Source organism: Leptonychotes weddellii, chromosome 10, assembly GCF_054177405.1.
Source record: "Leptonychotes weddellii isolate Sample4059 chromosome 10, ASM5417740v2, whole genome shotgun sequence".
NCBI lineage: Eukaryota > Metazoa > Chordata > Mammalia > Carnivora > Phocidae > Leptonychotes > Leptonychotes weddellii.
In genome coordinates this window covers 78,371,964-78,397,426 of record NC_138378.1, presented here as the reverse complement: position 1 = coordinate 78,397,426, position 25,463 = coordinate 78,371,964, and the positions used below count along the sequence as shown (strand labels likewise).

Genomic DNA, 25,463 nt, shown 5'->3' with positions numbered 1-25,463 from the left:
TTTTTTTTATTTATTTATTTGAGATAGAGAATCAGAGAGAGAGCACAAGAAGGGGGAGTCAGAGGGAGAAGCAGGCTCCCTGCTGAGCACGGAGTGTGGGACTCGATGTGGGACTCGATCCCAGGACTCCAGGATCATGACCTGAGCCGAAGGCGGTCGCTTAACCAACTGAGCCACCCAGGCACCCAAAGATAACTGTTATTAACATTTTAATGTATTTCCTATGTGTCCTTTCTCTCTGTCTTATGTGTATACACAGTTCTCTGCATATACTATGTATAATATGGAATTCAGTGTTTCTACTTGGCATTTATAATAAAACATTCATTTTATTTCCTGTCTTTACATTTTATATGGCTATACTACAGATTAAATGTTTTAAACACTTCTAATGTTGAAAATTTAAGTGGAGTTAAATTTTCAATTATAAAGAATTCTGTGAATAAAGATTTTCCTATGTATAGCATATCCATTTTCCCCTCTTACCCCAGCTCAGGTAAATTCTCTGATTAGAGAGTGAAAAATTATACCATTTATAAAGTTTGTTTTTAAAGATTTTTTATTTATTTATTTGAGAGAGAGAATGAGAGAGAGAGCACATGAGAGGGGAGAGGGTCAGAGGGAGAAGCAGACTCCCTGCCGAGCAGGGAGCCCGATGCGGGACTCGAGCCACGGACTCCGGGATCATGACCTGAGCCGAAGGCAGTCGCTTAACCAACTGAGCCACCCAGGCGCCCTATAAAGTTTGTTTTTAAAAACACTAACTGCTAAAATATTTTCTAAAATGTCTGTACCAAAGTAATAATTTGATTATTATAGAGGAGACACACACACACACACACACACTTGTTTTTGTCTCTCTGAAGTCAGGGGAAACAAAAAAGTGTATAGATGAGGGGAAATTTTAAACAGAAAAAATAGGCTATAGCCTCCACTTCTATTTGGTCATTACTGTAGTCATTGTTAGAATATTGACTGATTAATTTTCTTCCTCTACCAGTGTATATAAAACTTAATAGTGATGGTTAAATTTACTAGTTGAAAGGCTACAAAAAAGATGAATAACACGTGGGCAGGATTACAATGGACACAGAGCAAGAATGGCTATCATACAGAGCTGGAGAATTCTGAGACAGATAAGTGGCTTTTCAAAATTCTTGACAACTTTATGTTTGGATGCAATAGTTTTAAGGTTACTTTGGCCTGGCTGCCTATGGGGGAAGAAGTGACTACACAGCAAATAATCGTTGCTCTTAGGAAAGAAAAAAAAAAAGATTAGAGAAGGGTAAAGAAGAAAATTCAACTATAAAATTTATTTTTTCAAAAACTTGGAAAATAGAACCAAATATACACATACAGTATATTATTCTGAATTTGTTAGAGTATTGAGCAAAGTCATGTGTTTAACATACTATTCTTTGTAAGTTAAAATGTTTTCATACAAAAAACCCTCACAAAATTTTACTTTTAAATACACAGTAGTATTAAAAATAATATTTTTTCAGTAAGCCAAATGATATTAATCCTTTAAAGGAATCCTTTCTCCCAGGTCCTGTACGCAAAGGTGAAAACATAAATTATGGCCTCTATATAAATTGATGCATTTGATGTGAGTAGGGGTTTAAAACACACTTTCACAGTTGGGAGCTCCCCTCTTGCACTTCTGGCATCACCATGAGAACAATATAACCCAGGGTAGGTATTGTTCCATTAGCTTGGGTTTCAGAAGAAGGCATATGGAACAGACCCAAACCATTTCTTTTTTTTTTTTAAGATTTTATTTATTTATTTGACAGAGAGAGAGACAGCGAGAGAGGAAACACAATCAGGGGGAGTGGGAGAGGGAGAAGCAGGCTTCCCACGGAGCAGGGAGCTTGATGCAGGGCTCGATCCCAGGACCCTGGGATCATGACCTGAGCTGAAGGCAGATGCTTAACAGACTGAGCCACCCAGGCGCCCCAGACCCAAACCATTTCTGTAGCCTAAAGCTAAACTCCAACTGAATCACAAAACCCATGAGTGAAAAAAGTGAATGTTTGTTGTTACAAAGCACAGAGATTTGTGAGGTTGTTTTCCAGTATCACTGTGGCACTAGGTAACTGACATACAAAGATGTTCTCTGTGATATTTATTAAACTGTAGATTTGGGGGTATGTTTTTATTTTACCTTAAAAATGTATAAGAATTATAACCATCTTAACATATAAATGTACTTGTTTAAATTAAATTCATTCAAAGTTAAATGCTGAACCAAGAAATTTTCTTTATATATTTAGGCATATCCCATCTTTATCTACAGACAGATAACCTTTTTGCATAAAGAGGAAAACTTAAAATAATATTTTCAGTAGACTTGCACACTATTAAATTCTTAAATTAGTAACTTAAAGTTCCCACTCTCACTTGAGGGAAGAATGGGAACTTAATTATTAATTTTCCTGCTATTGGTCTGGAAAAGAAAAAACGTGCTCTATTTTAATGTTATATAGTATAAGCACTACTGAAATACCACTGTCACAGCATATGAACACTCTAAATGTAGACCTTTGGGTAGAGATTGCTAGCTGTTCATCAAAATCTACTTTTTTTTTTCTTCTTTAGATTTTATTTATTTATTTGAGATAGAGCGAGAGAGAGAGAGAGAGCCACAAGCAGAGGGAGGAGCAGGCTTCTCACTGAGCAGGGAGCCTGATGTGGGACTCGATCCCAGGACTCCAGGATTATGACCTGAGCCGAAGGCAAACACTTAACCAACTGAGCCACCCAGGCGCCCCAAAATCTACTTTTTTATCCTCAAAATCACAGCTAAACTATTTCCTAGCTAGGAGAAAGTGATCTGAGCCACTTCCAGGCCTACCACATGTGCTTCTCCATGTTTTGTCCCTTCTAGTTGACTGTGATGGTGAATCCAAGGTAATTATGGATTCTGTGTTTTAAAGACAGCAGGGCCACAGTCAGCCTGGGTCCCTGGTCATTGTTTTATAAGCAAGAAACAGACTGGTATTGTGTTTGCACTATTACATGTATTTTCATCTATTTATTATAGTTTGTAACATTTAATATAATATAAAATGGCAATAATTCACCTGCCCACCTAAAACCAGACCTCCATAGTTTTTAAATTCTAAGTATCATGAGATAAAAATAAGTCAACAACAAGCAGCATGAGTCCCACATAAGTTGTTAACTCCTCTAGAAATTAAGGCAAAAACATAATCACACTCCTTTCATAGCTATGTAAATAAAAGATGGATAGAATCATGTGGATCCTAATGTTTAAAATTAAAATTAGGTTTTCTGACTACAAAGACCCCCTCACAAATTTCTGGGATCATTTCCTACAGAAGTTGGTAATAATGACCTAAAATGTAATCACATTCTCTTACCATCTGTGCCATGAGGACGAGTAATCTGTTGGACTGAAGATGATGAAGCAAATGTGGTAGGAACTTTGCCCAGCTTCTGGGCACTGGGCTCTGGAATTTCAAGTCCACGATCATCATCATTAATAAAAATCTCAGATGAAAACATGGTTTTTCCTGGACTTTCTGTTGTTATCTGAGTGACTGCATCAGATGACGATTTTCCAGGGAAGGCAGAAAATGGGGTCTTAATCACCTCTGATGGTCTGAACAAAAAAGAGAAAGGACACAGAAGGTAATATCCGTGGCTTATCAAATACTGTAATCTCTTTCCAAAGGTAGATTCGGAATATTCTGTGGAGATACATCAACCTCAAATGGTTAAGTTATTTCAGCAGTACCCTTTGCTATCTTAAATACTTACTATAAGGCAATGATGCATGAGTTTACTTTATTCATTTAAAAATCTACTTTAAATTTCAATTTAGAATACTATTATATAATTTAGCTAAGGAAACTACTTTTTAGTCAAAGTAAAAATATAATCATTTTAAAAAAATTACTTGAAGTCTACTATAAATTAAGGGACTGTGTTAAATGCATAGAGTGTACAAAAATAAATAAGAAATAAAGACTTGCCTCAAGAAGTTTATTGTCAGTGGGAGAACCAGAGGTTTTTAAGATTGTAATTATGTACTAAGATTTTAGAGAATTAATATTAAGACAGAATAGAGCAAATAAATGATTAAAAAAATGAGAGGAGACAAATCTTTTTTACAGAAGAATTCCAGAAAAATATATGCGGATACCTCCCCATCCAAAGAGATGAACATTAATCTCTCCCTTCTCCCTTGAGTATAGGCTGGACTTATTAATTGGATTCCAAAGAACAGAGTAATAAAAAGGAATAAATAGTTATCTTACAGTGGAGAAACATAACAAACACCATATTATTCAAGTGATGATGGTTCACATCACCAATATTGTCATGTGGATGTCGCATACTCTCTGCTATGATGTGAAGAGATGGGTATTTCCCTTCTATGGTATTTTTTGCCAAAACCCATAATTCCAGTCTAATCATCCAAAATATTAGCCAAACAAAGATTGACCAATATTCCTCAAAACTGTCAAAATCATGAAAAACAAGGAACAAGGAACTGCCATTGACAAAAGGAGACTAAAGAGATATGACAGCTAACTAAAGGGAATGTGATATACATTGGGTCCTGGAACAAAAAAAAAGGTTATTGATGAAAAAATGTGAAATATAAATAAAATCTGGTGTAGTTAATAGTAATGCACAAATGTTGGCTTCTTAATTTTGACAGATGTACATTATGGTAATGTAAGATGTTAACAGGAAAAGCTGGGAGATGGGTATAGGGAACTCTATTATGTTTGTATCTTTTCTGTAGATCTAAAATTACTCAAAAATATGAAGGTATTGAGGCACCTGAGTGGCTCAGTTGGTTAAGCGTCTGACTCTTGATTTCATCTCAGGTCATGATCTCAGGGTCGTGGGATTGAGCCCTGTGCTCAGTGGAGAGTCTGCTTGGGATTCTCTCTCTCCCTCTCCCTTTGCCCCTCCCCCTGCTCACACACACACTCACTCTCTCTCTCAAATATTTTTTTAAAATAAGAAATAAAAAGTTATTTTTTAAAAATAGAGTAATATTGTATTATTTTGGAGTAACAGTTATATCACAAAACAGAAGAACTTCTGAATTCCTACCTTCTGCCTACCTTGAAAAGGACAATTAGGAGAAAAGAAAATAATAGACCAATCTCCTTTATGAATATAAAAGTAAGAATCCTAAACAAAATCCAAAAGAAAATCATAAACAAAATCCAAAACCAAATGGATGTATGTGAATTCCGACTGAGATGGTTTACTCCTGGAATGCAAGGTGAATTAACACTCAAAAATCAATATGATTCACCACATCAATAAAATAAAGGAGAAAATGCATATGACCATATAAATATAGTCAAATAAACTATTTAATAAAACTCAATAATTCTGTAGCTAAAACCTCACAGCAAAGGGAAACCACAAAAAACTTTAGAGCAACCATCCTATTTATACTGAAATGCAGAAAATGTTCACTTCACTTCACTGTGAGATTAGGAACAAAATAAGAATGCCAATTCTTACCATTTCTGTTCAACTTTAGTAAAGGTCTTAAATGGCATTAGCAGTAAGTCAGAAAAAAGAAATGAGAGATAGAAGGATAAGAAAGGAAGAAATAATACTGCCACTCTTCATATTTGATATAATTAGGCACACAGGAAATCCAAAACAATTTAAACATAACTCATTAGAATATAAATAAGTTTTTAGGAAAGTTGACAGGAGACAAAAATTTTTAAAAATCCACTACATTTTTTGGTATCAGAAAAGTTATGGAAGCATCAGGAAACAATATCATCTAATATGCTAGAGGGGCATTTTGGAGATTATGGGCAGGGACAGAGTACAGACAGACATACTCCACTGGGAAAGAGAAATCACCAGAGCTTTTGATGAACTCATGGGCTGGCATGATGGAGTGAAATCTAGCAGAATGCCAAGTCAATTTTTCCCACAGGACATTTTCTTAGTATCAGGATGGTATGGGAGAATGGAAAACTAAGTCAGAAAAGCAGAGTGCAATCTTCTTCATAGTCATGGCACTAATAACAAACGAAGGCCCACTAGACAGAGGGGCCTATAACAAACATCAGGTCTCCTCCTCAAGACATCTGCCAGATTCTGAACCTGAATAAGGCAGGAAGCTAAATAATTACTGCCTGAGGGAGAGAACTTTCAAACCTGAGGACATATTCCAGACACACAATAAAAAACCCAGAAGTACCATCCCCAAGAAGGGGGCTGAGCCAGGAAAAGTGAAATCACTTGCAATGTTTGAGTTCTTATGAGACAAATGTCCCTTAAGAAAGTGTAACTACAATGAATATATAGCTGGGCTCCCCTTACATTTGCCATATTCTAAAGGTGCAAGAGCTGAGAGCTGAAAGAGCTGAACTCAAATATCTGAGATACTAAAGTGAGTATCTCACTGTATTTACCTACTGAAGAGTCAAAGATCTGTCAGGCTTAAAGCATAAATCCAGGGAGGCCAAAGATCAGGAAAAATCAAAAGTATAATGAGTTGGGGTGCCTGGGTGGCTCAGTGGGTTAAGCATCTGTCTTCAGCTCAGGTTGGGGATCGAGTTCTGCCTCGGGCTCCCTGCTCAGCGGGGAGCCTGCTTCTCCCTCTCCCTCTGCCGGCTGCTGCCCCTGCTTGTTCTCTCTCTCTTTTTGTCAAATAAATAAAAAATCTTAAAAAAAAAAAAAAGTATAATGAGTCAACTATAGCTCCACCCCAGTGCTGACCCAGTAAAACTCCTGACATGACTGAAGTAATCAGCCACTTTATATGCTCAACAGAGAAAAGGGCAAATCCTCTTGTTGGAAAGTAACAGCATCCTCAGTCCCTATGATTTTTTAAATTCACAACATCCATTGCATAATCAAAAATTACAAAATTTATCAAGCAGAAAAAAGTGACTAAAAATTGAGAGAAAAAAGAGGTAAGAAAAACTGTTTTACAGAGGATTCAGATACTGGAATTAGTGCAGAAAGAAAAACTTTAAAATGATTGTGAATATATTAAGAGATCAAAATACGGGAGATAACAGATAATATAGGGATTCTCAAAAGAAAGTAAGAATCTACTTTTTAGAATCAAATACAGAAAAAATTAAAAAATAACAGGACAGAACCCCAGCAGACCTTAGGAAATACTAAAAAAATTTTTAGGCTCAAATAAAACAATCCAACATAGTACAGAACTATAGAAAAGATGAAGGCACTTAGAGTCTGTGTGTGTGTGTGTGTGTGTGTGTATAATACATACAAGTACATATACATATACACACATACATATGCACCTTTTTATATATACTTGTATACTCTATATTTCATATGAAATAAAATAAACAACAACATCTTGTGGTGATTTATAAAAATGTAGAAAATAAATACACGCACAAAAGCAAGAGCAGGCAAATGGAGCTAAACTATTATAAGAGTTTAATTGGGGCACCTGGGTGGCTCAGTCGGTCGAGCAGCCAACTCTTGATTTCAGCTCAAGTATGATCTCAGGATTGTGAGATTGAGCCCTGCATTGGGCTCTGTGCTGAGTGAGGAGCCTGCTTAAGATTCTGTCTCTCTCCCTCTCCCTTTGCCCTTCCCCACCTCCACTCAGGCACACACACTCTCTCTCTCTAAAAAAAAAAAAGACTCTTAAAAAAAAGATTTTCTTTATTTGAGAGAGAGAGCGAGAGCAGCAGACTCCCTGCTGAGCTTTGGAAGCTCGACGCGGGGCTTGATCCCAGGACCTTGGTATCATGACCTGAGCTGAAGGCAGATGCTTAACTGACTGAGCCACCTAGGCGCCCCCAAAAAGAGTCCTCATTGCTCATAAAGTAGAAAGAATAATAACTTAAAATGAATTGTAAAGTTAAATATAATCTCTAGAATAATCACTAAAAGAATAATAGAAAAAAGTACAATAAAAAATCCAACAGAGGGACCTCCTCCCCACTCGTGTGCTCTCTCTCGCTGTCTGTCCCTCTCTCAAATAAATAAATAAATAGATCTTAAAAAAAAATCCAACAAAGGAGATAACATGAAATAAAAATAATTAAAATAATAAAGGACAGGGAAAACAAACAGAAATAAACAGCAAAATGGCAAACCTTAAAACAATCATTTCAGTAACTATATTAAATATAAATGATCTAAATATCCCAATTAAAATACAAATATCAACAAGGTAAAAATAAATAAAACCAAATTATATGCTATTCACAAGAGATACACTTTAGCATAAGGTGACAGATACACTAAAAGTAGAAGGACAGAAAAAGATACACCAAGGAAATGCTAATCAAAAATAAGCATCCTTTCTCTTTCTCCTCTTTTTTTTTTTTTTAAAGGTTTTATTTATTTATTTGAGAGAGAGAATGAGAGACAGAGAGCATGAGAGGGAGGAGGGTCAGAGGGAGAAGCAGACTCCCTGCCGAGCAGGGAGCCCGATGTGGGACTCGATCCCGGGACTCCAGGATCATGACCTGAGCCGAAGGCAGTCGCTTAACCGACTGAGCCACCCAGGCACCCCTCCTCCTACCTTTTTATTCTCCCCTTCCTTTTATCTTTTCTTTCCTGAACAATTAAATTTTAAAGCCATTAGGTGGAGAGAATAAGGTAGGCACCTATATGGGGTAAGGGAAAAGTACCCCAGAGTAAGGTAACAGGAGCCTCATTAGTGTAAGGAGGGTGCCCAAGTAAAAGAGTAGCCTAACACAGGGTATCAAAGTCCAATCAGGGCAAGGAGAGAATCTGGAGGTGGCCTGGTATAAAATATCAGAGCCTGATGTGGATGAGAAAGGTTTCCATGGAAAGGCAGGTCCAGCTTGGCATGTGGATTGATCCCAAGCAGAATGAGGAAGGTGTCTCTAGAGTGGGGCACCCTGACGTAGAGTGGAAGATCTGGACCAGAGTATAGAAAACATCTTCACAGAGAGGTAGCCTGGAGTGGGAAGTCAGATCCCCTGTAGGAGAAGGGTAGCATCCAGGGACTGAGGGTGGCCCAGTTTGGGCAGGGTAAGGGAAGGCAATCTGACCTGAGATGCCAGAGCCAGGGTAAGGAGGGTACCTACATAGAGTAACCTAACATCTTGAGTCGGATCCTGAATAGGATAAAGGCACCCAGGCAGAAAGGCCCACTATTGGAAATTAAAAGCCTAAACAGGATGAGGAAGACACCCATGTGAAAGGTAGTCCAACATGGGGAATAAAAGCCTCAAGTGGGTAAGAAAGGTGTCTACATGAATGAGATAAGCATTTTGATGGGGTGGGGGGTGGTAAGTCAGAGATCAAGCTGCAGGGAAGTTATGCATGTTGAGGGGTAGTCTAGCATGGAGTGTCAAAGCCCAAGCAGGGTGAGAGGTTCATCTACACAGAAAGGTAGCCTGAGTGGAGAGTCAGAATCCAAGTGGTGAGTCAGAATCCTGGCTGGGGAGAGGATGGCAAGAGAGATGGGACATTAGTTATACAATGAGAGATTGATCAAATAAATAAATACTTAGGCTTTTTATTTCTAATAGCGGGCCTCTCTGCCTGGGTAGAGAGGAATATATAGAGAAGAAATAAATATAAAATGAGTGCATGTGTGTGTGTGTGTTTATGTGTGTGTCTACACAATGCCACCGAGAGGGCTGGGAACAACCCAATAGAAATGTGTACACCTAGTGCTGAAATCTTGGCTTCTAAATATCTCCTTCCACTAGAAGAAACCAGGCTCCTTGGAGAAACGGCCAATTCCAGAGGATGGAAAACTACAAGAGTCTGAAATGTCTTCTTATGCCAGAAAGCAAAGACAAGTTCAAAAGATAACAGGAGACTGCCACTGGCCATTAAATCAGTGACATTTTCAGAATGAAAACAAATTACAATAGTAACATTGAACACAATAAGAAAATATGATTTTTTAAGATGTAAAATATTTGCAAATCTCACATCCAACAAAAAACATGTATCCAGGATAAATAAAAACTTTAAATTCAATGGTTAAGGGTGCCTGGGTGGCTCAGTTGGTTAAGCGACTGCCTTCGGCTCAGGTCATGATCCCGGAGTCCTGGGATCGAGTCCCACGTCAGGCTCCCTGCTCAGCAGGGAGTCTGCTTCTCCCTCTGACCCTACCCCCTCTTGGGTTCTCTCTCTCTCTCTCTCTCTCAAAAAAAAAAAAAAAAAAAAAATCTAAAAAAAAAAAATTCAATGGTTAAAAAAACAGTGCAATTAGAAAATGGCAAAACAACTTGAGGGGCACCTGGGTGGCGTAGTCGGTTAAGTGTTTATGTTTACCTTCGGCTCAGGTCATGATCCCAGGGCCCTGGGATTGAGCCCCACATCAGGCTCCCTGCTCAGCGGAGAGTCTGCTTCTCCCTCTCCCTCAGCCCCTCCCCCAGCTCATGCTTTCTCTCTCTCTCAAATAAATAAAAATCTTAAAAAAAAATTGGCAAAACAACTTGAACACACACTTCATCAAAGAAAATACACAGATGGCAAATAAGCACATGAAAAAATGTTCATCATCATTAGCTATTTAGGAAAATGCAAATTAGAATGGGAATGAATCCCCCTATATACTTGTTAGAACGGCTAAAATAAAAAATGTTGAGAGTACCAAATGTTGAGAAGGATGTAGAGTAACTGGATCCCTCATACTTTGCTAGTAGAAATGTAAAATGATACAACCACTGTGAAAACTAGTTTGGAAGTTTCTTATAAAATATTCATATACATACTATATAACACAACAATCACACTCCTGGGCATTTATCCTAGAGCAGAGATTCTCAACCTTGGCATTTCTGACATTTTGAACCAAATTCTTCTTTGTGTGGACTGTCCTGTGTATTCTAGGATATTCATCAGCAGTCCTGATGCCAATAGAAAATTCTTCCCTAGTTGTGACAATCAAGTGTCTTCTGATATTGCCAAATGTCACCTTGGGGCCAAAATCTCACCTGGTTGAGAATCACTGTCTTAGAGAAATAATTATGTTCATGTAAAAATAAGTACATGAATTTCACAGCAGCTATATTAGTAATAGTAAAAAATTGCTAACAACCAAAATGTCCTTCTACAGGATAAACTGTGATATATTCATATATTAGAATACTACTTAGCAATAAAAAGAAATAACTATTAATACATATAACAACTCAGATGAATCTCCAGGTCATTAGGCTGAGTAAAAAGAGTTAATCCCAAAGGTTACATGCTACACAATTCCATTTATAGAACATTCTCAAAAAGATGAAATCATACAGTAAAGAAACAGATCACTGGTTTCCAGGGGTTAAAGAAGGCAGGGGGCAGGGAGAAGGAGTGTGACTATAAACGGACAGGTACAAGGAATTCCTTTGACAGAACACTTCTGTATCTTGGTTATGGTAGTAGTTACACCAATCTATGTGATTAAATTTCATAGAATTATACACATACACATTTTTAAAAAAAACAACTGTATGCAAAAACTGGTGAAATCTGATGAAAGTCTGTAGTCTAGTTATCTGCATTGTATCAGTATCAATTTCCTGGTTTTGATAATGTACTAAAGTTACATAAGATATTACCAATGGAGAAGTTGAGTGATGGGAACCTGGGACTCTCTAAACTATTTTTGTAATCTCTTGTGAGTCTATATATTTTTAAAGTAAAAAGTGAAGAAAAAAAATAATAGACCCGTGAATGAAATAAGAAAGCATGATTTTTTTTTTATGATTATTTATTTATTTATTTGAGAGAGAGAGAGAGAAACAGCATGAGAGGGGATAGGGTCAGAGGGAGAAGCAGGCTCCCCACCGAGCCGGGAGCCCGATGCGGGACTCGATTCCAGGACTCCGGGATCATGACCTGAGCCGAAGGCAGTCGCTTAACCAACTGAGCCACCCAGGCGCCCCAAGAAAGCATGATTCTGTATGGATATAATAAACTAAAAATTTGCAAAGGAATGAGATACTCACATAGTTTCAAAGTACCTCCTGCAAAATACGTAATTACAAAGGGAAAAAGAGTAATTTTCAGTGAAGGAACCTAGCAGCCATAACCTTAAGTAATTAATGTCATAATTGTCAGCAGGGGGACAAACAAAAATTGTGCAACATCTGATAACATATGATGAGAATTCAATGTCACTTCTGTGATATTCCTAACCCAAACCTAATCATGAGAAACATCAGAGAAACCCAAATTGAAAAACACTCTACAAAGTAAATAATCTGTTATCTTCAGAAGGTCAAGAAAGTCAAGGAAAGACTAAAGAAATGTTCCAGACCAAAGAAAATTAGAGTCATGACAACTAAATGCAACATGTGATTTTGAACTGCCTCCTTTTATTGTAAAAATCCTTACTGGAACAACCAGAAAGTCTGAATACTGAATACTGTCTGTAATGGAGCACTGATTTTCCTGGCTTTACTGGGGTTATGTAGGATTATGCTCTTTTTATAGGAAATGATACAGTGATGCATCAGCATGTTATGGGGCAGCATGTCAACAACTTACTCCCAAATGGTTAAGGAAAATAAAGGAGATATTAACATAATATTCTCAAATGTTGATTAAACAATCAGAAAAAAATTCAGTAAAAATGAAGATTTCAACGTAACACTTGATCAACTGGACCAAACTGACATATACAGATATTACATTAAGGAACTGCAGAATGCATACTCTCTCAACTGCATGTTGATCAAAATAAAAATATACTGTAATGTGAAGCAATTCTAAGAAATTTAAATATGTTGAAATCATTTAGAATATAATCTCAATGACCACAAAAGAATTAACTAGAAGTGAATAATAATTAGAAAGTTCCCATATAATTGGAAATTAAGAAACACATCTCTACATAGCCCATGGAACAACAACAAATTATAACACAAATGAGAAAATATTTAGAGCAAAGATGGTGATGAGAAAGTACATAAAAATCTGTGTATATCAGAAAAGGCTAAATATTAATGAAAATTAATGAATATGAAAAAAATTAAGTATTTATTCTCAGAAATGTAGAAAAAGACCATCAAATTAAAACCCAAAACAGAAGGAAAAAATAAACATATAAGCAGAAATCTTAAAAACAGAGAATATGGGACATCTGGGTGGCTCAGTCGTTAAGTGTCTGCCTTCAGCTAGGGTCATGATCCCAGAGTCCTGGGATCGAGCCCCGCGCTGGGCTCCCTGCTCCGCGGGAAGCCTGCTTCTCCCTCTCCCACTCCCCCTGCTTGTGTTCCCTCTCTCGTTATGTCTCTGTGAAATAAATAAATAAAATCTTTAAAAAAAAATAAACAGAAAACACACACTAGAGGATCAACAAAACCCAAACTGCTTAATACCTACAAAAAGCAATGAAGTAAAAAAAGAGAAAACAAAAATTACCTATATCAGACATAAAAAAGCTAGTATCACTAGAGATTCAGAAATTGAAAGGATAAGAAGATATTATGAAAATAACTCATATCAACAAGTTCTGACAAGTTAGAATAGAAAAAAATTCATTGAAAAACACTTTCAAAGCTGACATGAGAAAAAAAAGAAAATCTGCATAGTCATATCCATTAAAGATTGAATCTGTACTAAAAACTCCAGGCCACAATGGCTTCACTGGTGAATTCTGCCAAATATCTAAGAAAGAAAGAATACCAATCTTACACAAACTCAGAGTATCCTAACATATTTCTGAGGTCAGCCTAATGCTCATACCAAAATCAGACAAAGATATTACAAGAAAGGAAAATTATAGGTGAATATCCCCCATGAACATAGATGTAAAAATCCTAAATAAAATATTAGGCAAATTGTGTCTAGCAACAAAGGCTAATATTTCAAAAATGGTGCTGGAGTATCTAAGAAAATGATTCTCAATTACATAAATTACAGAAGGAAAACTTTCCTCTTCCAATAGAGGAGGTTTGGTCCCCTCTGTACTAAGCCACCTGCAACTGACACAAAGTAGTCACAGGCAATATATAGAAGAGAAGACTAAATTAAGCTCCTACTTTCTGTCCTGAGAGTCAGGAAAAGGGAGCTCAAGGAGAAACTGTAAAGAGAAAAGCAACGCCTTAACATATGTTTATAAACTCCTGGGCCTATCCCTGAGCCATTTGTGTGTGTGGATCTGAACCTAAACAGCATACCTACACTTTGAGCACAGAAGTATGAGACAGACTACTACCCAAATCTCAGACTGGCCACTGGTACACACCCATGCAGGTCAGATCTGAACAGCAGTGCAAAAGCTCTGAAAACTGAACTCACATGGAACTATAACCCACAGAAGGTGGGTTAGAATTTGTAATATGAATGTGAATGGGTTGAGTGCCTGGTAAAATAAGGGTATAGAAGAAAAAGAAAAAAACAACAACCAAGAAATGTCAGCAGTGTGTTGACTAGATACTGTAATGTTAAATTCAAGAGAAAAGCATATATAAACACTGAACTCAAGTTGGAGAATTCTGAAACTATCTAATTTATATACTAAGGTAAATATATTATAGATAATGAGAGCCAGGTTTATCAAAAGGCTTGAATCAACCCAGTGCTCTAGATCAGCTGAAGGTATCAATATTGACTAGTGGTTTAAAAAATACTTACATATACAGATATACACAAACACATACACACACACTGACAGAGATGGGAATAAGTAGAGAAGTAGGCATATGCATGAATTAATATACATACATATAATTCTTAGCTTGGTTAACTGCTAGAAGAAGTGACATCCTAGTAACAATGAGCTAACCCGGTGTTATACCTCCACTGGTCAAAGTATGGTACTGAAGTCCCTTATTATTATTGTTTTGTTTTCTATTTCTCCTTTCTGATATGTTTAGTAATTGCTTAATACACTTAAATGCTCCAATGTTGGGTATGCATATATTTACAACTGTTATATCATATTGATGAACTGTCCCCTTTATTATTATATAATGGTCTTCCTTGTCTCTTGTTACTGCTTTTGGCTTAATGTCTATTTTGTCTGTATAAATACAGCTACTCCTGCTCTCTTTTGGTTACCACCTGCACGGAGTATCTTTTTCCATTTCTTCACTTTAAACTTTTGTGTCTTTAAGCTAATGAGTCTCTTATAGGCAGCATATAGTTGTGTGTTTTTATTCATCCAGTCACTCTATGTCTTTTAATTGGAGAATTCAATCCATTCATATTTAGAGTAATTATTGATAGTTAAGGACTTACTAATGCCATCTCATTTGTTTTCTGGCTGTTTTGTAGTTTCCTTGTTTCTTTCTTCCACTCTTGCTGCCTTCTTTTGTGAATTGTTGATTTCCATAAGATTATGTTCTGATTCCCTTCTATTTTTCATGAATCTACTGTATGTTTTTGCCTTGGAGTTACCATGAGGCTTATATAAAACTTCTTATAGCTATAACAACCTATTTTGTATAGTAACAACTTTGATCACATACAAAAACACTACCATTTTACTCCCTGCACGTTTATGTTTTTAAATGCCCTAAATTTAACAATGGACAGATCTTCTAGGCAGGAAAATCAACATGGAAATGTTGGACTTGAACTATAATTTAGACCAAATGGACTTTAACAGACATAGAGAATATTCCATCCAACAGCTCCTGAACACACATTCTTATTAAGCACACACAGAACATTTTGCAGGACAGGTCATATGATAGGCCACAAAACAAGTCTTAGATTTAAGAGGACTGAAGTCATACCTAGTACCTTTCCCAACCAAATATGAAACTAGAAATCAATACCAGTAGGAAAGCAGGAAATTTTACAAATATGTGGAAATTAAACAACAGAGTCCTGAACAACCAATATGTTAAAGAAAAAAAAATCAAAAGAGAAAGCAAAAAAACATCTTGAAACAAATGAAAATGGATACACAACATACAAAAATCAATGGGATGAAGCAAAAGCAGTTCAAAGAGGGAAATTTATGGTGATGAATGCCTATATTAAGAAAAAAGAAAGGTCTTGAGGTGCCTGGTTGGATCAGTCAGTTAAGCATCTGACTCAGGTCATGGTCATGATCTCAGGGTTGTGAGATGGAGCCCCATGTCGGGCTCCGTGCCGGGCATGGAGACTGCTTAAGATTCTCTCTGCCCCTTTCCCTCTGCCCCTCCCTCCTGCTCATGATTCTCTCTCCCCCTTTCCCTCTGCCCCTCCCTCCTGCTCATGTACACTCTCTCTCTCTCTCCAAAAAAAAGAAAATAATAGAAAAGAAAAGGAGAGAAGACATTACAGTTGATACCACAGAAATACACAGAATCATGAGACTATTACAAACAATTACATGCCAACAAATTGTGGAGAACCTAGGAAAAAAAAGGATAAATTCCTAGAAACATACAACTTCCCAAGACTGAATCATGAAGAAATAGAAAACATGAACAGACCAATAATGAGTAAGGAGACTGAATAGTTAGAGTGTTTCTATACACTAATGACAAGATATCTGAAAAAAAAATTAGAAAACAATCCAAATTTACACTAGTATCAAAAACAATAAAATACCTAGGAACAAATTTAATCAAGGACATGAAAGATTTGTACCCTGACAACTACAAGACTTTGATGACAGAAATTGAGGAAGACACAAAAAAATGGAAAGATGTCCTATGTTCATGCACCAGAAGAATTAATATTGTTAAAAAGTCCACATTACCCAAAGCCACCTACAGAGTCAATGCAATCCCCATCAACACTCGCTGGCATTTTTCAGACAAAGAGAAAAAAAATTCTTAAATTTGTATGGAGCCATAAAAGACCCCAAACAGCCAAAGAAATTCTGAGTAAGAACAAAACTGGAGGCATCACACTTCCAGATTTTAAACTACACTACAAAGTTACAGTAATCAGAACAGCATGGTACTAGCATTAAAATAGAAACAGACAAATGAACCAAATAGAGAGCACAGAAATATTTCCCTGCACATACAGTCAACTAATATTTGACAAGGGATCCAAGAATAATCAATGAGGAAAAGATAGCCTCTTTAATAAATGGTCCTGTAAAAACTGAATAACCATGTGCAGAAAAACGAACTTGGACCCCTATTCTTATACCATTCACAAAAGTTAACTTGAAATGGGTTGAGTTAAACATAAAACCTGAAAATTCCTAGAGAAAAACATATGGGAAAAACTCCTTGACATTGATCTTGGCAATGACTTTTTTTAATGTGACACCAAAGGCACAAGCAACAAAAATAAAACTCAATAGGTGGGACTGTATCAACCAAAAATCTTCTGTACATCAAAAGAGACAATCAACAAAATAAAAAGGTAACCTACAGAATGGGAGAAAATATTTGTAAACCATGGATCTGATACGGGATTAATATCCAAAAAGATAAAGAACTCTTAGAACTCAGTAACAAAGAACAAACAAGTTGACACCCCCAAAATGAATCCAATTAAACAATGGGCTGAAGACATGAACAGACATTTTTCCAAAAACCACCTATGGATGGCCAACAGACACATGAAAAGATGCTCAACATCACTGATTATCAGGGAAATGCAAGCCAAAACTACAATGAGAGATCACCTCACACCTGTCAGAATGGCTAACGTGAACAACACAAGAAACAACAGATGTTGTTGAGGATGTGGAGAAAGGGGAACCCTCTTACACTGTTGGTGAGAATGCAAACTGGTGCAGTCACTGTGGAAAATCATATGAAAGTTCCTCAAAAAGTGAAAAATAGAACTACCCTACCATCCAGCAATTGTATTACTGGGTATTTACCCCCCAAAATAAAAACACTAATTCAAAGGGATACATGCACCCTGATGTTTATAGCAGCATTATCTACAATAGCCAAATTAGGGAAACAGCCCAAGTGTCCATCAATTGATGAATGGATAAAGAACATGTGGTATACATACATACAATAGAATATTACTCAGCCATAAAAAGAATGAAATCTTGACATTTGCAACAACATGGATGGAACTAGAGAGTATTATACATAAGTTAGTCATAGAAAGACAAATACCAGTTGATCTCACTCATATGTGGAATTTAAGAAACAAAACAAATGAGCAAAGGGGGGAAAAAAGGCAAACCAAGAAACAGACTTTTAACTATAGGGAACTGATGGTTGCCAGGTGGGTGGAGGTAATGGGTTGGGTAGGTTAGGGAAATTGGGAAATGCAATTGTGATGAGCACCAGGTGTTGTACGGAGGTGCTGAATCACTATTTTGTATACCTGAAACTGATATCGCACTGTATGTTAACTAACTGGAATTCAAATAAAAACTTAAAAAATAAAACTGGGCAAAGGAATTGAACAGACATTTTTCCAAAGAAGACATACAAATGGCCAACGGGTACATGAAAAGGTGCTCAACATCACTAATCATCAGGGAAATGCAAACCTCTAGCTCCATGAAATCCAGGAGATATATCACCGGACACCTGTTAGAATGGCCATTATCAAAAAGACAAGAGAGCCTGGTGGCTCAGTCGGTTAAGTGTCTGCCTTTACCTCAGGTCCTGATCCTAGAGTCCTGGGATTAAGCCCCGCATAGGGCTCCCTGCTTCATGGGGAGTCTGCTTCTCCCTTTCCTTCCGCCCTTCCCCACAGCTTGTGCTCTCTCTCTCTCAAATAAATAAATAAAATCTTAAAAAAAAAAAAAAAGACAAGAAATAAATGTTGTTGAGGATACAGAATGAAGGTAACCCTTGTGCACTACTGGTTGATGGGAATGTAATTGATATAGCCACTATGGAAAACAGTATGGAGAGTCTTCAAAAACTTAAAAACAGAGCTACCATATGAGCCAGCAATCTCACTTCTGGGTATATATTCAAAGGAAATGAAAACAGAATATTGAAGAGAGATCTACACTCCCATGTCATTATTCATAATAGCCAAGATATGGAAACAACTTAAGTGTCCATCAATATATGAAGGGATAAAGAAGTGATATTTATACATATCTATATAATATTATCCATTCATATATATATATGTACATATATATATAATATTATATTATTCAGCCATTAGAAAGAAGGAAATCCTGTCATTTGAAACAACATACATAGATGGACCTTAAGGGCATTATGCTAAATGAAAAAAGTTAGACAGAGAAAGACAAAAACTGTATAATATATATGTGGAATATAAAACAGCCAAACTCATGGAAACAGAAAGTAGAAGGGTAGTTATCAGAGACTGGAGGGTGAGAGAAATGGGGAGATTGTGGTCAAAGGGTATGGACTTCCAACCAGAAGATGAAGATGTTCTGGGGATCTATGCACAGCATTGTAATGATAGCTAACAATAATACCATATACTTGAAAGTTGTTAAAAGAGAAGATCTTAAACGCTCTCACCACAAAAAGTAGAGGCAATTATGTGACAGGGCAGAGGTATTAGCTAATGCTGTAGTGGTAATTATTTTGCGATACATGAGTCTATCAAATCAACACACTACAAACCTTAGTAAACTTACACAATGTTTTATGTCAATTATATCTCAAAAAAGCTAGAAAAAAATAAAAATAAATCCTTTTTTCAAGAAAGAAAAAAGAAAGGAAAGGAAAGGTAAAAGAAGGAAGCGAGGGAGGGGGAAGGGAGGAAGGGAAACAGAAAACAAGGTTTCTTGGGAGAAATGGTTGATGGGGGCAGCAGAGCAGGCTAGTGCAGGGTATGGGAGCCAACATGAAAGTGTTCTCAATAGCTAAAACTGGAATAATTTGAGGAGTATTAGATTATAATCCAAAGAATGAAATAAATGCCCCTGTATCCATACTGATGTACATGAATAAAGGAATAAATAAATGGGGAAGGAACAACAGCTCCTGCTTACAGAAAAATTCCCCTTAATAGGAATGAAAGAAATATAAAAACTCCATTAGAATACTAGAGTAATAATTGCTACAGGCAAGATCCAGTGATGGATGCTAAAATAAGTGATCAAAGTTTAAGCAGAAACAGGATGTTTACATAGTCTACCAGTTTCTCCCTCAAATATCTAGTATTTACAAAGGAAAAACAGTAACTGTACTGTGGAGAATCTTGGTAGACACCACTGTAGTCAAGTGATCAAGGTTAACATCGCCAGTAATGCATATCAACTTAATGTGCTCCCTAATGAGATGCACTGAAAATGCATAACCTCAATATACTCCTGAGACATCAGGGAAAACTAAATAAAAACTTTCTCCAAAACAACTAATCATTTCTCTTCAAAGTGTTGATGTCATAAAAAACAAGGACAGCCATAGACTGGAGGAAATAAAGTAGACATGACAACTAAAACACAAGGTAGAATCGTGGTGGGATCTTCGGTTGGATCTGAAGCAAAAAAGTTTCAATTGTGGAAAAATCAGGTGAAATCCAAATCCAAATCAGTCTATATCTTAGTTATAATTTTATATGAAGGATAATTTCTTAGTTTTGGTAAATGTGTTATGGTAAGATGTTAACATAAAGGAATCTTTGGTAAAGGACATATTGGTAACCTCTAAGATATTCTCCAATGATCTCCGATTCCTGGTATTCACACCCTTGTGTGACCCCTAATTCTTGAGGAAATAGTGATTCATTTCTACTGAAGAGAAAGTGGCAGAAGTGGTGAGATTCACTTAGAAAGTTAGGTTACAAAGACTATGACATTTGTCTTGGGTATCCTTGTTCTCTCACATGCTCACTCTGGGGGACATTTAGCTGTTACATTTGATCTATGCACAGCATTGTAATGACAGCTAACAATAATATCATACGCTTGAAAGTTGTTAAAAGAGAAGATCTTAAACGTTCTCACCACAAAAAGTAAAGGCAATTATGTGACAGGGCACATCTGCCTTATGGAAGGAAGGGAAGATGTCTCTGGCCAATAGCCATGTGAACAAGCTTGGAAACATACCCTCTCAATCAAGCCTTGATATGGGACTACAGCTGCAGGCAACACCTTGTTTGCAACCTTGTAAGAGACCCTGAGCTGAAAGCACCCAGCTAAGCCTCACTTAGGTTTCTGACTCACAGAAACCCAAATTAACATTGGGATAATATTGTTTTAAGCTGCTACATTTCAGAGTAGCATGTTACACAGCAATAAATAATTAATACAAGGACTATTCCTACTACTTTTGTAACACCTCTGTAAATTTAAAATAATCTCAACATAAAAAAGCTTTAAAATACTTAATATTTTGTTTTTTATTTTTTAAAGATTTTATTTATTTATTTGAGAGAGAGAGCACGAGAGGGCGGAGGGTCAGAGGGAGAAGCAGACTCCCTGCTGAGCGGAGAGCCCAGTGCAGGGCTTGATCCTGAGACTCCAGGATCATGACCCAAGCCGAAGGCAGATGCTTAACCGACTGAGTCACCCAGGCACCCCTTGAATTACTATGGACTCTGGAGTCAAACAAACCTAGATTCAAATGCCACCTCTTAACACTTAATAATAGCCATGTGATGTTGGGCAAAACATTTAATTTCTCTAAGTATTAGGATTTTAAAATTCTGATGATTATACTAAGTATAAAATGGTATCTGCATCTACTATAACAGATGGCATTTAGTACATTGCAGACAATTGGCATTATTATTAGTTCATATTTATAGTCATCTATTATTTTCTTCTCATTCAAGGAATTCAACTCTAATTCTGTATTATAATACTGAAAGCAGAGACTGACCCTATTTTTTAGGCCCAATCCAATTCTCAACCACTAAGTTTTAGAGCTATAAGGGACCGTGCCGCTTTTCAAGCCTTTCCTCCCACCATCATCCACACAGGAGTACCAAAGATATTAAATGACTTGTCCAGGAGGATAGCTGACTGAGGAGCTGAAAGGAGGGCTCAAGATTCAGGGAGACACTACCATGCAGTGAACGAGCTCTTGCTTTAAACAGATTGCACGAGAATGCCCATTCTCTTGCTTACAAACAGCATTATGTGTGGGGGCACCTGGGTGGCTCGGTTGAGCATTTGACTCTTGGTTTCAGCTCAGGACGTGATCTCAGGGTTGTGAGATTGAGCCCCTGTCAGGCTCCATGCTCAGCAGGAAGCCTGCTTGAGATTCTCTCTCCCTCTCCCTCTGCCCCCCACACCCTCAATAAAATAAATAAATCTTAAAACAAAAACAAAAACAAAAACAAAAGAGCATTATGTGAGACAATGCTGTCTGCTGACAAAGTAGCAGTATCAGTATCTCAGCTTCCCAGAGGGTAAATAAGGATATCACCACCTACGTCATAGGGTTATCATAAGCATTAAATGAGATAACATATGTAAGTCCCTCACTGCCATAACTACCACATGTGGATGCTGAATAAACATTTTTTTCCCTTCCTTCTTTCCAAGCCCAGGGCTCTTCACTACCATATGCTGCCTTCTGAAATACAAGGTGGAACGTGAAACACACACGGTAATTCTGTTTTAGCTGTATTTTAAAGGATTCAAAATGTAAAACTGAATTAATGATAGTCTTAAAATAAGGCTGAATAGTATAAAACTAATGCATATAGTCCTGACCTGGGTTTCCTTTCCTATAATACACTGTAAAATGGGGCATCACATTAGAGAGCACATTATATTGACATGCATTACCAGTGAGGTTAGCCTTGATAACTTGGCTAAAGTGATACCTGTCAGGATTCTCTGGGGAAAGTTACCTTTTTTTCATTGTAAATACTAAATATTTGAGGAGAATCATGAAATGGAAACTAAGAGAGAAAGGAGAGAGAGAGAACATGAGCAAACAAGCAAGAGAGTGAGCACGTGCACACAACCCAAATCCTGGTCTTCAGTGTATTTCCAACACAATAAACAATTAGTAAATTGAACCATGGGATGATCAAAGACTCTTCCCAAAGTAATTCAATGTTTTGATATACTCGGTGCCAAGTCTTGTCAAAAGCCCTCTGAAATTATAAATACATTACTTTCAGATGTTCTCTCTTACTTAGGCATTTATGCCTTGAAAGACTTCTAGAATACTAGTCAGATACAACCTCCCATAAGAGAAATCGTACTGCCTTTCCCCCAAGACCTTACATTTGCATAAGTATTTAAAACCTTTTATCACAAATTCCATCAGCTTGCTTGTCATCACATTGAGACTCACCGATCTGCAGATACCGGAGTCCCTTCTGGACTGGAATATCCTTCCAAATCTGAAATGTTCACTTGTGTTTGCCTTGAGGTTACTATCTGGCTATTCTGAAAAAGTATGTTTTTCAAGTCCTGAGAAATAGTATTACTATCTGGAAGAGGAGACTGTACAACTTGGAAGTCCGGTGAAGATTTAGATCCTAGAAAACCTAATGATTCTTGATTCTGTGCTACAGGTTTACCGGTCAATAATTTGGAGGTTGGTTCCAATGATCTTGAAGATAGAGTCTGTAGGTCAGAGTTAAACTCACTATTCATCCTTGTTTTAGAAGCAGGATCCAGTGAGTGAAATCTTTTATCTAAGGTTCCACTATCAAACTTGGAAGGAGTCTTGGGATAAAGAGTTATACGAACACAGGAAAGTGCTTTTCTATTTGAGGGTGGAGTAGATGCAGATGTTACTAATGTACACTGATTTGGGGCTGAGTGGGAGACCACGTTATCGAACTTGGCTTCAACATTTATCATATTGGAAATGTATGATTTAAACTTATGTTGGTTATTCTTTTCTACTACATAATCCTGACCTGGAGGAAGAGGGGAATGGTATTTTCCCATGTGATCTACATCTGGGGCTTTGCTTTGTTCAAAGAGCTGACGCTGTTCAAGAAAAATGGAAGAAGGAAGGTCTGAAGCTATATAATCCTGACCTTGAGGAAAGGGAGAGTGGTTTTCTCTCATCTGATGATCTAAATTTGGGGCTTTGCTTTGTTCAAAGAGTTCTCGTTTTTCAAGAAAAATGCGACAAGGAAGGTTTGGAGCTACATAATCCTGATGTTGAGGAGGGGGAGAATGGTATTTTCTCACATGGTGATCTGCATGTGAGGCTTTGCTTGGTTCAAAGAGCTCTCGTTGTTCAAGAATAATGTGCGAAGCAAGATCTGGAGTTACAGTTACATTCTTCTCTTTTACTCCTAGTGTGGAACTTGGTCTGCTCATGCTAATGAAGGTATGGTTATCAGAAAAATGAACTTCCTTGACATTGCTACACTTTGCACTGGTACTGGGCTCAGAATCACTGCCTTTAAAATCTGATCTTTCTAGGAGTTTTTCTTCTTGCTGAGAATGTTCAACAGATAATTTTTGGCTTTGCCTACTACTTTCTGCTAAAATAGTCACAGCTTTATCTGGTGAATGACTAACAATTTTAAATGATGAAGGGGAAGAGGTTCTCTGTTCTAGATCTCTGGGAGGATTTTGCTCTTCAGTGAAATGAGAATTAAATACCCCCACAGATGCTCCAGTACACTGGCTACCTTCAGTAACACCAACCTTAAGAACAGAGGAATCTGAAAAGCATTTAGAATGTCGGTGAGATGAAAAAGTGATGGAAGTAGTAAACTTTTTCATGGATTCTGGGGGCAGCATTTGTGATGAAGAATGACAATCCATTTCTTCAGGTGGCACACAAGCAGGTTCTACTAATTCTGACAGCCAAGGGTCTATCTTTTCATGGAATGGCATTCGAAGACCCTGGCTAATTCTGAAGTCATCAGTTGTAAAGTTTTGAAATGGGGAATGACTTCGTAACTGTAAGGAATTCCAAACTTTGAAATGGGGGTTACTCTGGTCTAGTGATTTGGAAAGGTCGATGTGTCTGGTTCTCCATGATGATGGACTCCGTTGTCCTCTGATCATTTCTGAGGGGTCAGCAGATCTGAAAACACAAGGGTGACTATCCAATTGTGGTTGTTCAGCAGTTAGGGTCCTGAAACATCCTTTTTCATGGCTCTCAATAATAATGTGACTACATACAGCTTCTGGCTTGTATCCTATTCCCCGTGGACTCCGTAAACCCTAGAAGACACAAACAAGTTCTTACTGTAGTCCAAATAATTATATAAAAACCAGTTTTATAATCCAGGCTAAGAATTGACCACAAAGGTCCTGTTGATCTTTTACAATAAAACAGATAAGAACATAACAAAAAGGACAGTTAATTATAGGATAAAATGGCTCATGATAACTAAGATCACACAGTTAATTTCTTCTAAAAATGTTTCACTAAACTAACAAAAATAAAGACTACTTTGGTCCGCCAGTATTCTCACCCTTTTTCTTTTAGTAACAGAGGTTCCTTAACCTAACCTTTGCTGGTCACATGGCCACAAAGCTGGAGACCTTTCCAGGTTCCTTTGTACCTAGGTGTGACCATATGACTAGGTTTAGGCCAATGGGTTATGAGCAAAAGCAGTAAGTATAAGTTCTGCTTCCTGTCCTTAGAAAATCAAATTCTTGGCCTCCATGTTCCCCTACTACCACCATCACTACCATCACCATTATCTTGTGAGCTGAAAATGGTAATATCTAGAACAATCTCAGAAGCCATGTGTAAAAATGGCTTAGCTGCCAAGCC

At 37.2% G+C, this 25,463-nt stretch overlaps 1 protein-coding gene across 1 annotated transcript in view; it reads right to left on the bottom strand.

Moving 5' to 3' along the window:
• The window catches only part of ALMS1 (ALMS1 centrosome and basal body associated protein), a 180,857-nt gene that overhangs the window by 80,950 nt on the left and 74,444 nt on the right, over window positions 1-25,463 (bottom strand). Inside the window, exons 10-11 of the mRNA XM_081797285.1 lie at window positions 23,061-24,904; window positions 3,387-3,628 (exon numbers count right to left, since the gene is read on the bottom strand). Of these exons, the coding sequence (XP_081653411.1) occupies window positions 3,387-3,628; window positions 23,061-24,904 (2,086 nt within the window). The remainder of the gene's footprint in view (window positions 1-3,386; window positions 3,629-23,060; window positions 24,905-25,463) is intronic.